The sequence below is a fragment of the Chiloscyllium punctatum genome, chromosome 25, assembly GCF_047496795.1.
Source record: "Chiloscyllium punctatum isolate Juve2018m chromosome 25, sChiPun1.3, whole genome shotgun sequence".
Taxonomy (NCBI): domain Eukaryota; kingdom Metazoa; phylum Chordata; class Chondrichthyes; order Orectolobiformes; family Hemiscylliidae; genus Chiloscyllium; species Chiloscyllium punctatum.
Genome location: NC_092763.1, coordinates 13527524 through 13541437, shown reverse-complemented (window position 1 = coordinate 13541437; position 13914 = coordinate 13527524). Strand labels below are relative to the sequence as shown.

The 13914-nt window shown below is 40.8% G+C and overlaps 1 protein-coding gene across 5 annotated transcripts in view; it reads right to left on the bottom strand.

Moving 5' to 3' along the window:
• lrch2 (leucine-rich repeats and calponin homology (CH) domain containing 2) overlaps positions 1-13914 on the bottom strand; it is a 151458-nt gene that overhangs the window by 36164 nt on the left and 101380 nt on the right. For all 5 annotated transcript variants that reach the window (XM_072594702.1, XM_072594705.1, XM_072594703.1 and 2 more), the window contains 3 exons: positions 8850-8895; positions 7372-7512; positions 1152-1193 (listed from right to left, as the gene is read on the bottom strand). In XM_072594702.1, coding sequence (XP_072450803.1) covers positions 1152-1193; positions 7372-7512; positions 8850-8895 — 229 coding nt within the window. The remainder of the gene's footprint in view (positions 1-1151; positions 1194-7371; positions 7513-8849; positions 8896-13914) is intronic.

Genomic DNA, 13914 nt, shown 5'->3' with positions numbered 1-13914 from the left:
AAGATGTCTTTCTAAGCTAAAGAGATGGCTACCCAGAGACTGCATCTGTAATGGAACACACTAGTTATAATGCTGAGCTCAGCTTCTGCACTATCTTGCCACTACTTTGCTTCATTTCAGATGAAAAGGAAATCCTGTGATTATTTTTCTCACAGTTCATAGGTATTTTACTACCCAACAAGAGGCACATGGCTAGTGCAATAATGTATATGCAACAATGTAACGCCCTAGTATACATAAAATACACTACTAGGCACAGAGATTGGGAGAAAGTCATTCAATATGAAAGGGAATTGAGACGTTGAGCTTTGTACCAATCCTCAACAGAACTCAACTGCACTAAACAAAGATTTCAGTGATTGTAACCAAACTTCATCTGCTTTATTTTTACTTCAATTTTCATAATTGGTCTTCTTGCTGACATTCAGGATCACTTGAAGTAAAATGTAATCAAGTATCAATAGAGTTCTGCAAGAAATACTAAAATGAGATTCTTTGGAGCGCAAATATTGTGGAAGTTTCATATCCATTTGATAATTTAGAAGTTATATTTCAAGTTAGGTTAGTGAAAAACAGTATGCATTGCTGTTTCAAGATCAGAAAAGATGCTGCTGAAGCAGTTTTCTTAACATGTTGTTGCCAAATTAAATCCACAGGGAATAACCTGCTCCAAAAGCATAATCAGAACTGCATCTGCCAAGGCTCAGAACTGTCACAGTAAAGTTTTCCAACATCCAAACAATATACTTTGAAAATTTGAAGCAATACCACCTGCATAGAAGTTACACAGATTTAGAGAGTTAAATACTATTCTACTCGGTGTGCTCAATGGCTAAAAAGCTCCTTTGCGGACTTAGATCAAAAGAAATCTGATGAATGGGATACGAATCATTTGTAAGGTTAAATATACATAAAGATACTGCAAAGCTAATGAAAATCAATTCAATTCATGCTGTATTCATGCTAAAAGCAACAAGGATAGCAATCATTAAATTCAACAGCTTCCAACTGAATTGAATATATCCCAATTGATTTCAATCAATTTTACAATTAAAAACAAACATGCTAAACTTCAAGCCATTTCTAGCTATCCCGAAAAAGCTTAGTTAAAAATATTTAAGAATATTTTGAACAAGTAGTCAAATACATACTTCATTTTCATATTCCTCTTTGTTTTTCTTTGAAGATTTTAGCTGTCAAGAGAAACGAGGTACAATACATTAACAAAAGCTTAGTCGCATTTTATAAAATAACTTTTCTAAAATACTCAATGTAAATATTATCTAAGTATCTCATTTGCAATATATTAAACACATAGTAAGGTATCAGATGCAAGTAATGCAGGAGTTTTAACAGCAGATAGTCAAATGATTGACAGTAATAAAGGGATGCTTTGTTGTTGTGGTCCACCAAGTTTGTAGTTTAAACTTAGCTTGTAATGACTTAAAAGAGTAAAATCAAACTCAGCCTCCAGTGGTGCTGAAACTCTTAAGTGTTCATTTTAGATAATGCATTCATTACATTTAACAAATGCAACTTCAGTTGCTGAGGCACTGAAGGTAATAAATTTGTTAGGCTGATTAAGAGAGATGCTCTGGTCAGTGTCAATCACAACCAAGCACAAATATTTGGCAGGATTATCCATTCTAAATCCTTTAACTCATCTATGAAAGTGAATGCAAAATATGACTTTGGCAGCAAACATTATTATTGGGGCATTGCAAGAGATACTCATTGCTTTCACAGAATTCTTCACTTGCTTTGCAAGTCAGCAATTAAAATTCAACATCTCTATAGCTAAGATTGTATCATCAGCCCAGTTTGAAACACACACTTTGCCACGCAATAGTGAAAGGGGCTGATATGTTTGATAATCATAAAGATTGCGCATCAGGAGAAACTACAACGTACTTAGAGACACAAAATTATAATTCACAACATGAAGAAATCCACTTCTATAGGGAAATCCAATTAATCCCATTTTCCTGCAAGTTTATTTCGCTTAAGTCCCTTTCTAATTTATTTTAGAAATTGTTGACTGCTTTCATTTCTGGCACCACTCTAGACTATGATGACTCAGCGTGTAAAAATGCTATGCGCACATATTGCTTTGTCAAGAAGCTTAAAGCCATGGTATCTGGTTTTTCTACAATTTATGGGAACAGCTTTTCTTTGTCTTCTACAAGCCTTCCTTGCACATCTTCATCAAATTTCCCTTCAACCTACTCTGCTTGACGAAGAACAGCCGCAGCTTTTCCAACCCAATGTAGCTAAATTTTAAACATTAGAAATAGGTACAAGAATTGGCCGTTTGTCTCCTTGAGCCTGCTCTACCACTCAAACAGGAACAGCGCCAATCAGACATTCCTTTGATGCACTTTCCCCAGAACACTTCATTCCTTTACTGATCAAGAAGCTATTTATCACAGCCTTAAATATGCAGAAGGACTTTGCACCCTCTGGCAAGGAGTTCTAAAGACTCAGCGCTCAAGAGAAGAAATTCCTCCTCATTTCTGTCTTAAATTGGTACCCATTTATTCTGACTCTATGCCCTCTGGTCCTAGACTCTCCCACGACGGGCAACATCCTCTCAGCATTTACCCTGCAAAGCCCTTCATCATCGAATCTAATCTGATAAAACTCGTCTGCACCTTCTCAAGCAGCTTCATATCATACTTAAAGTACAAGTACACAATCCTTTATCCAAAATTCCAAACTCCGAAAAGCTCCGAAATCCAAATTTCATGGAGTGTGAAGCGTCAGTCATGTCTGCATAACAAGATTTGTTTGGAATGCAAAGTCCACACCCACTCGACCCACTTGGCTGCATAGCCCAGCACTGGCAGGCATCGCCTGTATTTTTTTCTCCCATGTTTAATCACGTTTAATTTCCTTGTGAAAATGCCTAAAGGAGCTGCAGATACACCTATACGTAATAATAATAAACAGAATAGGAAGCATTTAACATTATCAATAACACAGAAAGTGGAGTTATTGCAGACATTTGATTGTGCTGTCTGTGCTGCAGCTTACTGAAGACTATGGTGTCAGAACTACCACTGTATATGATTTAAAGAAACAGAAAGACAAGTTACTGGAGTTTATGATAACAGTGATGACCATAAACTAATGTAAAATAGGAAAACACAGCATAGGGCAAAAATATCTTAACAATGTTGATGAAGTGAATTTGACAATGAAGAAGTGAACATACGCCACTGACTGGTTTCTTTTTGATTAAAAGAGATTCCCTACAGTGTGGAAATAGGCCCTTCGGCCCAACCAGTCCACACCGATCCTCCGAAGAGTAACCCACCCAGTACCATTTCCCTCTGACTAATGCACCTAACGCTCTGGGCAATTTAGCATGGCCAATTCACCTGACCTGCACATCTTTGGACTGGGGGAGGAAACCGGAGCACCCGGAAGAAACCCACGCAGATATGGGGAGATTGTGCAAACTCCACAGACAGTCGCCCGAGGCTGGAATCGAACCTCGGACCCTGGTGCTGTGAGGCAGTAGTGCTAACCACTGAGCCACCGTGCCATTTATCAGTCATGAAACAAGCTAGAATATATGATAAAGAACTGAACATTGAAGGAGTGTGTCAATATTCAGAAGGTTGGCTGCAGAAATTTAAGCAGCGGAACGGTGTAAAATATCTGAAAATCTGTGGTGCAAAGGCTTATGCTGATCTGGAAACAGCTGAAAATTATATTGACAAATTTGCCAAGATAACATCTGACAAAAGCCAGAGTCCTGAACAAATTTACAACGCTGATGAAATAGCTCTCTACTGACGCTACATCCCTAGAAAAACATGAACAACGACTGACAAGAGAGCACCAACAAGTTTTAAGGATACTCAGGACAGTTAACTATTCTTGGGTGTGCCAATACTGCAGGCACACACAAGATGAAGTTGGAAGTGATTGGAAAAAGCAAACATCCAAGATGTCTGAAAGGTATACAGAATTTAACCTGTGCCTATTATGCAAACAAGAAAGCATGGATGACCAGAGAAATATTTTTCAACTGGTTCGGTAACGACTTTGCACCAGTGGCATGAGCTCATTGCAGGCAAGCTGGACTGGAAGAAAACTGAAAAATGTTATTGTTCCTGACAACCGCTCCACACATACCCCTGCCGAACTTCTTGAGAAATGTAATGTTTTCGACATTTACTTGCCCTTTAATGTGATATCTGTATTACAGCCTTGTGACCAAGAAATTTTACGCTCCATGGAAGAGCAAATATAAAGACTACTTTTTAAACCTCAAACAGATCATTGTTCGCAGCAAACTGCCCGGCTCTCAGGATAATTCCATACAACCCTGTCACGGTGAACGCTGCAAGACGTGTCAGAGTGTGGACATAGATACCACTATTACGCGTGGGAACACCTCCCACCTTGTACATGGCAGGTACTCATGTGACTCAGCCAACGTTGTCTATCTTATACATTGCAGGCAAGGATGCCCTGAGGCATGGTACATTGGGGAAACCGAGCAAAGGCTATGACAACGGATGAATGGGCACTGCACAACAATCAACAGACAGGAGTCTCCCCTCCCAGATGGGGAACACTTCAGTGGTCCAGGACGTTCAGCCTCGGACCTTCAGGTGACCATCCTCCAAGGTGGACTTCGGGACAGGCAGCAGAAGAAAGTGGCCGAGCAGAGGCTGATAGCCAAGTTCGGTACCCATAGGGAGGGTCTCAAATGGGACCTTGGGTTCATGTCACATTACAGGTGATCACCAAAGCACCACACACACACACACACTCCCACAGTCACACATGCACCCCCCACAGACTTAAGACACTCTGCACTCGCTACACACACACACACTTTTTCACATTCACAACCCCCACCCCAGACAGACACACACACACACACACAGACAGACAAAGACCCACATGCATCCATATATTTTGTGGGGTGAATTTGTACTTGCAGGGTTACATTGTACTTTGCTCAAAAACTGCATGCATTCATGTAGAACTCTGTTATCTCATTTTTTAGATTAGAATCAATTTAAACATCAGGTCATAGACAGAACACAGGGGGCTAACACCTTCAACATATTGTCTAGCTATCACCATTGTTAACAGCTAACCCGACACCGGCATCTCCAAATCATTTTAAAAAAGGTTTTGTGATTTACATAAGAAAGAAATGAAACTATCACTGTATTCTAACAGATGAAAGGCTTAACAGACAATCAATTTTTCAATGTATAATTTCAGTTCCATCACACTGCAAATTTTTGCTATAAATTCTGTGTTACGTTCGAGCCCTCCACAATCACCTGATGAAGGAGCGTCACTCCGAAAGCTAGTGTGCTTCCAATTGAACCTGTTGGACTATAACCTGGTGTTGTGTGATTTTTAAATTTTTTAAACTGCATGCTTGCTGCAGTCAACAGAGGGTTAGGAATCCCAGACTTCCTGAAGGATGCTACTTATGCAGTTGCTAATGCATGTAAGATGTTGATAAACCAACATTAACAAACGCTTGACACAGACTGTGACCTACAATGATGTTTGATGTAAATTAACCTACAGATGAAGACTTCGAAGGATTCAATGTTACTGATGAGAAAAAGATGATAGCAAACCTTGTAACATAGGCATGATGTTTACCGGATGAAAGTGCAAATAAATTACATGAAGCTGACATTGAAGAAATGCTGAATATTGACAATGATGCACCTGTTGTGCAATCCTTCAGTGATGGGAAAATTGCTGAAATAAAGTTAAATACAGATAAATGTGAGGATAGTAGCAATGATAATGACGACTTTGTGAAAAATTCCCCACAGATGATATGGTGAAAGTGTGTGATCATTTAATTGCTGGCCTTGAACAACATTAATTTTTGAGTAAGCAAGAGATTATGGCAGTTTACTCAATTAAAGAGAGATTGCTTAGATGGAAGCTATGTCAACGATACAAATGATACGTGAAGCCTTTAAAAATGCCACCTGCCATACTGCTGAAGCTGTGCATGTTTAAGTTTTACTTAATGTTTTCTCTTGAAATTTATTTTCTGGAAATAAAATATCCTCAAGTATTTATAGTCTTTGTTTCATATATTAGCATATTACTCTATAAATAAACTGTAGTAGCATTTCTACTCTTTATTTATCCCACTTAGTGTGAGTGTACTCATGTGTTTTGGCTGCAGTATTCATGTTTGATTATGGGGCGCTACATTTGTTCCGAAATCCGAAAAATTCCGAATTCTGACAACCAGCTGGCCCTGATGATGTTGGATAAAGGATTGTGTACCTGTATAATGACTAGAACATGATGCAGTGCTCTTGTTGTGGCCTAACCAGAATTCTACAGTTGTTTAGCATTACTTTCCTGCTTTCGGATTCAATACCTCTCTTTGTGAATCGCAAAGCTTCTTCGGTTTGCCAACCATATGTTGCCTTCAAAGGTTTATTTAGATAACTTCCAGGTCCTTCCATCGCTGCCCACTTTTCAGAATTGTCATTCTATACTGCCTCTCCTTATCCTTTAGCCTAAGTGCTCATATTGCACTTTTCTGTACTATATTTGATCTGTCACTTGTTTGCAACATATGGCGATATATTTCCAAATTAAGATAGTGAGTAGCTTGGAGGAGAACTTACAGGTGGTAGTGCTCCCAAGTACCTGCTGCCTTTGACTTTCTAGGTGGTAGTGGTCATGGGTTTTTAAGATGCTTCTGAAGAGCCTTGGGTGAACTTCCGCAGAGCATCTCGCATTTAAATCGTACACAATGCTGCTACCAAGGTCAATGGTGGAGGGACTACATATTTGTGTATGACGACCAGCTTTATCCTGGACAGCACCAAGCACTAGAGCTGCACCCAACAGGTTTTGTGCTTTTTCACAGGTTAGCCAACATAATAAACAGCACAGAAAATTAGGTTTGTATAGAGTCAGAGTCAAGTTTGGACCTTCTTTGACCAAATGTTTCATCAGCCTGAAAGGTATGAAAGAGGGCAATCGGTAAAAGAGTCCTGGTATGCAGGCTAATATTCATCCTTCAATCAACACTGAAAAATGACAATCACCAGATGAAGGAGCGGCGCTCCAAAAGCTAGCGTGCTTCCAATTAAACCTGCTGGACTATAACCTGGTGTTGTGCAATTTTTAAATTTGAAAAATAAAGTTTACCCGGTTATTATCATACTGTTGTTTCTAAGAGTTCACTGAGCGCAAATTAGCTGTCATGTTTCATACATTATGGCACAGGTTACACTTCAAAAAGTAACTTGCTTTATACGAAGCTCAAAAGGTCTAGACGCCATGAAAAGTGCTAGTTAAGTGCAATGGCATTTGATAATCAAACACCTAGCAAAAAGCTTCAGATACCTTCATATGATCTTTTCTCATTTGTTTAATATGCCGCCTTTCTTCATGACGCCATTTTGCATGCTGCTGTGCCTCAGTGTATTTCTGATCTGTACTGGTTACCTCCAGTTTCTTCTCAACTTCACCAGAAAGACCCATAGACTGAAATGTACATAGAAAAGCTTTAGACAAACACATAAATACAAGATTAAGCAAATACCAATAAAATGCTTTAGAAACACAGGAGTACATGATTATCAAAACGTACTATAACTACTTTTACGACAACAGTGTTCTGCTCTGCCTTGAGCTAGTACCTTGACTGAAATTGTAAGACGAACACAGTCAACATGGAGTTCATGACAAGGTTGATATTCAAGTGGGTTTATAGCATACAGAACAGCTAATGAAACTTCAACAGCCACATTTAGTATTTAGATGTACAGTTGTGATGCCAGGTCAAACAAGGCTGAACCAAGGATTGGAAAATAGGATTAGAAAAGCTAAATGCTTGTTTTTGATTGGTGCAGACATCATGGGCCGAACAGTGGTTTTCTATGCTTTGTAGCTACCTTGTACTTTGTTGACTTGGACTTGACTTGAGTCTAGGAGACTGAATGGTGGCAGGGACCCGATTCAATGATTCCTAACACCGTGCTTATATTCGTAGTTGTAGAGGTGGGGAATGAGGTATTCAATGGAAAGAAAGGATAGCAAACAATACACTTTAATGCTTATCTCTGCGGTTGTCATTGGTAGACTGAAACAAAGTAAACACTGACAGAAAACCAACATCCTTTAAAAATGAATCTCTGTGGTCCTACATGTATATTCACACTGAAGCATCAGCACTGTCATAAACAGAACAGCAATCCAAACAGAAATGTCAGAAAAAATGGGAATATCAATCTTCATTCCCAGAATAAATGGAGACTCAGTACCTCCTCCTGATCAAACTTTGTTGTGCAATCTAGCCAGAGAACCAAACATCCATTAGATTCTTGAAACAGCTGAGCTGCATGGAAACATGGTTTGATTACAGCTCTGTCCCTCTGATCTCTGCTGTCAAATGCACAACTTTAATTTACATAAAGTAAAGAAGCTTTCAATGCTTGAAGTTTCTACGCATAATACCTTAAAAGGTTTGCATGATTGATTGGCTTTTCGTGAAAAGATTTCAGGAAAATGCAACATTATCAAATGAATGATTATTTTGCTTCTTTTAAATGATAAACACACCCTGCTATGATTGTATAGAATCATTGATTATCAACTGTGTAAAATGGAAACCCCATGCACGGTGTTGGGAATCATTGAATCGGGTCCCTGCCACCATTCAGTCTCCTAGACTCAAGTCAAGTCCAAGTCAACAAAGTACCAAGGTAGCTCAGGAAAAGACTCAAGACAAACCTCAACTCACAATGAAGCAAATAACAAACTGAAAAGTATACCGTATATAATTAAACTTCCTAAAATAAATCCTAAATACTGAAACTTACACGACATCTGTACGGTGATCCTGGTGATGTTGCTTTATCTGCTGACCTGAGAGAAAAGTCAAAACTAAGTTTTGCAACAGGTAAACCAACATACACGTAACTCTGATGTTCCTACTCGAAAGCTTGTTATAAAGTGCGTGTTGGAAATCTTTTGAGGGAAATGTGGAACACAACTCTATTTTCCTGGTCCAAAAAGTCATGATTTTGCACGTACATAACGTACAAGCCAAACATCCACTTTTAAGCCATAGTAGACTATACTCATATTGATAATCACTCTCTATTTTCTATGCTTGTGCATTTTATTTTTCAAAAAGCAATACAGGGAGGATGGCAAAGATGTCTGAGTATTTTTAAGAGACACGAGCCTTTTGCATTGAATTATGACAATGAATTTTGCAGGATTTAAAGCAGTTTATACTTTGGGCATCATTGCAGGTTTAGTTTATTCAATATGCTGTCATACTAATTGGCACCACTCACACCTTCACTGATGGTTTACTCTTGTTTGTGACATTCAAGTGAACCCTATTTCAAAATGTGGAGGTGCCAGGCAAGTTCCCTCCCAATCAGGGACATTCAGCCTCGGATCTCAGGTGACCATCCTCTAAGACAGATTTCGGGATATGCAACAAAGCAGAGCAGCCGAGCAGAGGCTGATAGCAAAGCTCAGTACCCATGAGGGTGGCCTTAAATGGGACCTTGGGTTCAGGTCACAGTACAAATGACCTCACTACACAATATACTCTCTCACACACACCCTCTCACAGGCTCATACTCTGTCACACTCAAGCACACACTCTCCCTCTCACATGCACGCACGCACACACGCACACACACAGGTCTATAGGATGAATTTGCATTTGCAGAACTGTATTTGTAGATGTATTCTATTTTGTTCAAAAAGCACACAATCTGCAGGCAGTCAATCTTTGTGACATTTTATGAATCCCGACTTTGGAAAAAGAACAGTCTGACTCGAGACTGGAAGACAAACAGGCTCTAACCTCACGCCTTTAAATGCATTGTCTGGGGCATCCAAGATGGCAGTAACCCAGCAAGTCTGAATCTATAGTGCTCCTCCCAAGACTTGGGTAAAGTGAGTCAACCACCCCCACCACACTTAGCAAATCATTTATAATAGCTGTTTAATTTAATTAGTTGTTTAATATTAAATTTAAACAATCTAATATTTAGTAAAAATGACCAAAGGGAAGGGAGCCCGCAGCTCTCAGCAAGCAGGAACCCCTCCCCCACCCTCTCCAGCTGCAGCAGAGGCATCCGCAGCCGCCCCAGGGGACTTACCGACAGTGACAAGCCTTGTAGAAATGATCTCCAAACTGGATGTGAAGATCGGCACTTTTATTGAAGAATCCCGAAATCGATGGGACTCACTCTCGGCCGCGCTGCAGAAGCACGACTGAGACATCCAGGAAATCGAGCGCTGAGTCGGAGGAGCGGAGCTAAAGGCCACGACCTCTGAAACTACAGCACAATCGGCCGTGGATCAGGTCCGGACTCTCGAACAGCGAGTCCGGACCTTAGAGAATCATACTGATGACCTCGATAATCGAGGTTGTCGAAAAAATATTCGTTTGATGGGCCTTCCCAAATGGGAAGAGGAAGGCCAGCTTACAGCATTCTTCGAACAGTGGCTGCCACAGCTTTTAAACCTGGAGGCTGGATCAGGCCAGGTACGGGTGGAATGGGCCTACCGGGTCGCAATACGCGGGCCCGGCTTGAACCAACGCCCACGCGCGGTCCTGTTCCAGCTGCAGAGCTATAGGGAGAGGCAGATACTCCTAGAAGCCTCTAGAAATCTTGGAAAAGGTTCCCAAGCCATGATCTATGAAGGATCCAAGATCATGTTATTCCAGGACTTTTCCCCAGCTCTGGTCCGAAAGAGGAAGGTATTCGATGAGGCGAAGAAGTGTTTAAGGGACTTAAATATTCAGTACTCCTTACGCTACCCAGCGACGCTACGCTTCAACCATGAAGGATCCGTGTATAACTTCGGATCGCCAGAAAAGGCTAAGGAATTCTTGGACTCTCTTAGATAAACTGTAAGAGATAATGGATGTTGGTTTGCCTTCCCACCCCCCCCCCTTTGGTTTATATCCCTTTTTTTAAAAATCTTTTTTCTTACCTTACTGTTTAATATAATCATGGGGGGTGGGGAGAGGGATTTGATTTTCTCCTCCCCCCGGGGTTGTTTTCTTTTATTATTTTATGTCTTTTTTTGGGTATGTATGTATGTGTGTGTATATGTACATATGTATAAAAGCTAGGGGGTTTGGTTGGTGTTGGTGGGGGGAGGTGGTTACCTTATTCTATTTTACCTCTGTCTCTAGGAGCGGGGTTGTTTTCCTTTGTTATTTTGTATTATATCCCTCCCCCCCCCCCCCCCCCCCACCCCCCCCCCCCCCCCCCCGGCACACCCCTTTAAATTTATAAGGGAAGCCTTTTCAAAATTGATGGCTTTTTGCTGCCCGTCATACAATTATAGGGGGAGACTTTAATTGTATTATGGATCCGGAAATAGATAGGATTCCCAAGAGTACTGCAGGAGTATCTCGCAGATCTAGACAATTGGTGGATCTAAACAAAAAATTAGGATTAGTAGATGTGTGGAGATGTCTTCATCCACAGGGCAGAGATTTTTCTTTCTACTCCAATCCACATAAATGTCATACCAGAATTGATATGTTTTTTGCCCCCTCGATTTTTTTAAAATTCCACATCATCCTGTAAAATAGGTAGTATAGCAATTTCCGACCATGCTGCCGTATATATGGAAACTAAGGCGAGGAAGAATGGGACATCCCCTCGGCATTGGCGTATGGACCCCTTCCTAATGAAAGATAGTAAATTTGTAAAGTACTTCTCTCAAAAATTTAAAATATTTTTAGAAATGAATTCAGGTACGGCTAGCAGCCCATCAATGATGTGGGAGACCATCAAAGCTTACACGCGACGTTTGATCATCTCCTACTCAGCGACCCAGAGAAAATTGAAGGGAGAACAACAGCGTCTGCTTGAAGCTCACTTAAAAGCAGCTGAAACAGTATACACTGATAGACCTTCTATTATTAAATTGCAAAGGATTACGGCTCTTAGGACAGCTCTAAACACTACGCTTACTCAAACGGCTAAGAGGGAAATGCTATTTGCAAAACAAAGGTTTTATGAATATGGCGACAAACTGGGTAGATACTTAGCATTTCTTGCAAAGAAAAAAAAAGGGCCCTCAGACTATCACGTCTATCAAGGAAATTACAGGTATTTTGACTCATGATCATAAAAATATTAATGTGATCTTTAGAGAATTTTATTCTGAGTTATATAAATCGCAGGATTGTGAAGATAGGACTAGGAGGATGCAGTCATTTTTAAAAAAATCTGACCTTTCCGGGCCTAACTCCGGAACAGGTATCAGTCCTAAATTCTCTCCAAACATCCGAGAAATACTTGATGCAATTAGGCAACTTCAGAGCAGTAAGGCACCAGGCCCAGATGGTTTAAGCTGAATTCTATAAAGAATTTACAGAAATATTGGTTGGTCCACTATGGTCATGTATAACTATGCATATAGTCAGGGCTGTCTCCCGCCTTCGCTGAAAGAGGCAAATATCTCTCTTATCCTTAAAAAAGGAAAAGATCCAGAAGATTGTACATCATACAGACCAATATCCTTGCTAAATGTAGACTTTAAAATCCTTTCTAAAACATTAGCACTGAGACTAGAAAGGGTACTGCCACATATTATAAAGGAGGATCAGACGGGGTTTATTAAGGGCCGTAGATCATCCAATAATGTTAGAAGGGTGATTTCGAAGCTACTTGGATGCTGCCTGAACTGCTGTGCTCTTCCAGCACCACTAATCCAGAATTTTGAATATGATTCAAGCCTGTCATCAGGGAAAGATACCAGGAGTATTGGTTTAATTAGACGCGGAAAAGGCATTTGATAGGGTTGAATGGTCATATTTGTTTTACACATTGGAAAGGTTTGGCGTTGGACAGGTGTTTACCAAATGGGTCTCAACATTGTATAGTGATCCCAAAGCAGTTGTGGTTACCAATGGATTAGGTTCGGATAGCTTCAGTGTGGGTAGGGGCTGTCGTCAGGGATGTCCTCTCTCGCCATTGTTATTTATGCTAATAATTGAGCCACTAGCAGAAGCTATACGAGCTGATCCTAATATAACGGCCCCAAGGATTGCTACAGGTAAACATAAAATTACCCTTTATGCAGATGATGTTCTTCTATTCCTCAGTAATCCTCTGATGTCTGTACCTCACCTAATCCAAGTTATCAATACATTTAGCACATTCTCAGGCTATAAAATTAATTTTTCAAAATCGGAGGCTACGCCAATGGTTGGCCTTGCTATGACACCCCACTTAGTGGACGGATCCCATTTTCCCTTTCGTTGGTCCCTGGAGGGTTTCTTATATTTAGGCATTTTTATTACTCCAGTATTTGGCCAGTTGTATAAGGCTAATTTTGTGCATTTACTGGAAAGGATAAGGCAGGACCTCCAGCGATGGGGAGACCTTCCAATTTCCTGGTTGGGTAGAATAGCACTAATTAAAATGAATGTCCTGCCCCGTCTCCTATATCCTGTGAGAATGCTTCCGGTGATGCTGCCGAGGCTGGCACTACGTAAATTATATGGCTGGTTGGGTTCCTTTATCTGGAATCATTGACGGCTCCTCATTAAGCTGAAGAAGCTACAGCTTCCACAGACAAGGGGAGCGTGTGTGGGTGGGGTTGTGGGCGGGGTTGTGGGCATGAGTGTGATTGCTTGGGGGGCTGTGGCTGCGTGTGTGCGCGCGCGTTATTTGGATACTTACTCCACAAAGGCAAAAGCAGCAGCAGTTTTCTTTTTGTTGTACAGTCTGGATGCCCCGAAGAGGCGGTGCGGGGGGATTTTGGACCATGTTGGGATGCAGGGGTTGGACATGGTTGGGGTGCAGGGACCGGGTGAGGACTGGGTTGGGAGGAGGGGGGGTGGTTTGGACCAGGATGGGAGAGGGGTCGGAGGCATGGTTGGGAAGGGAG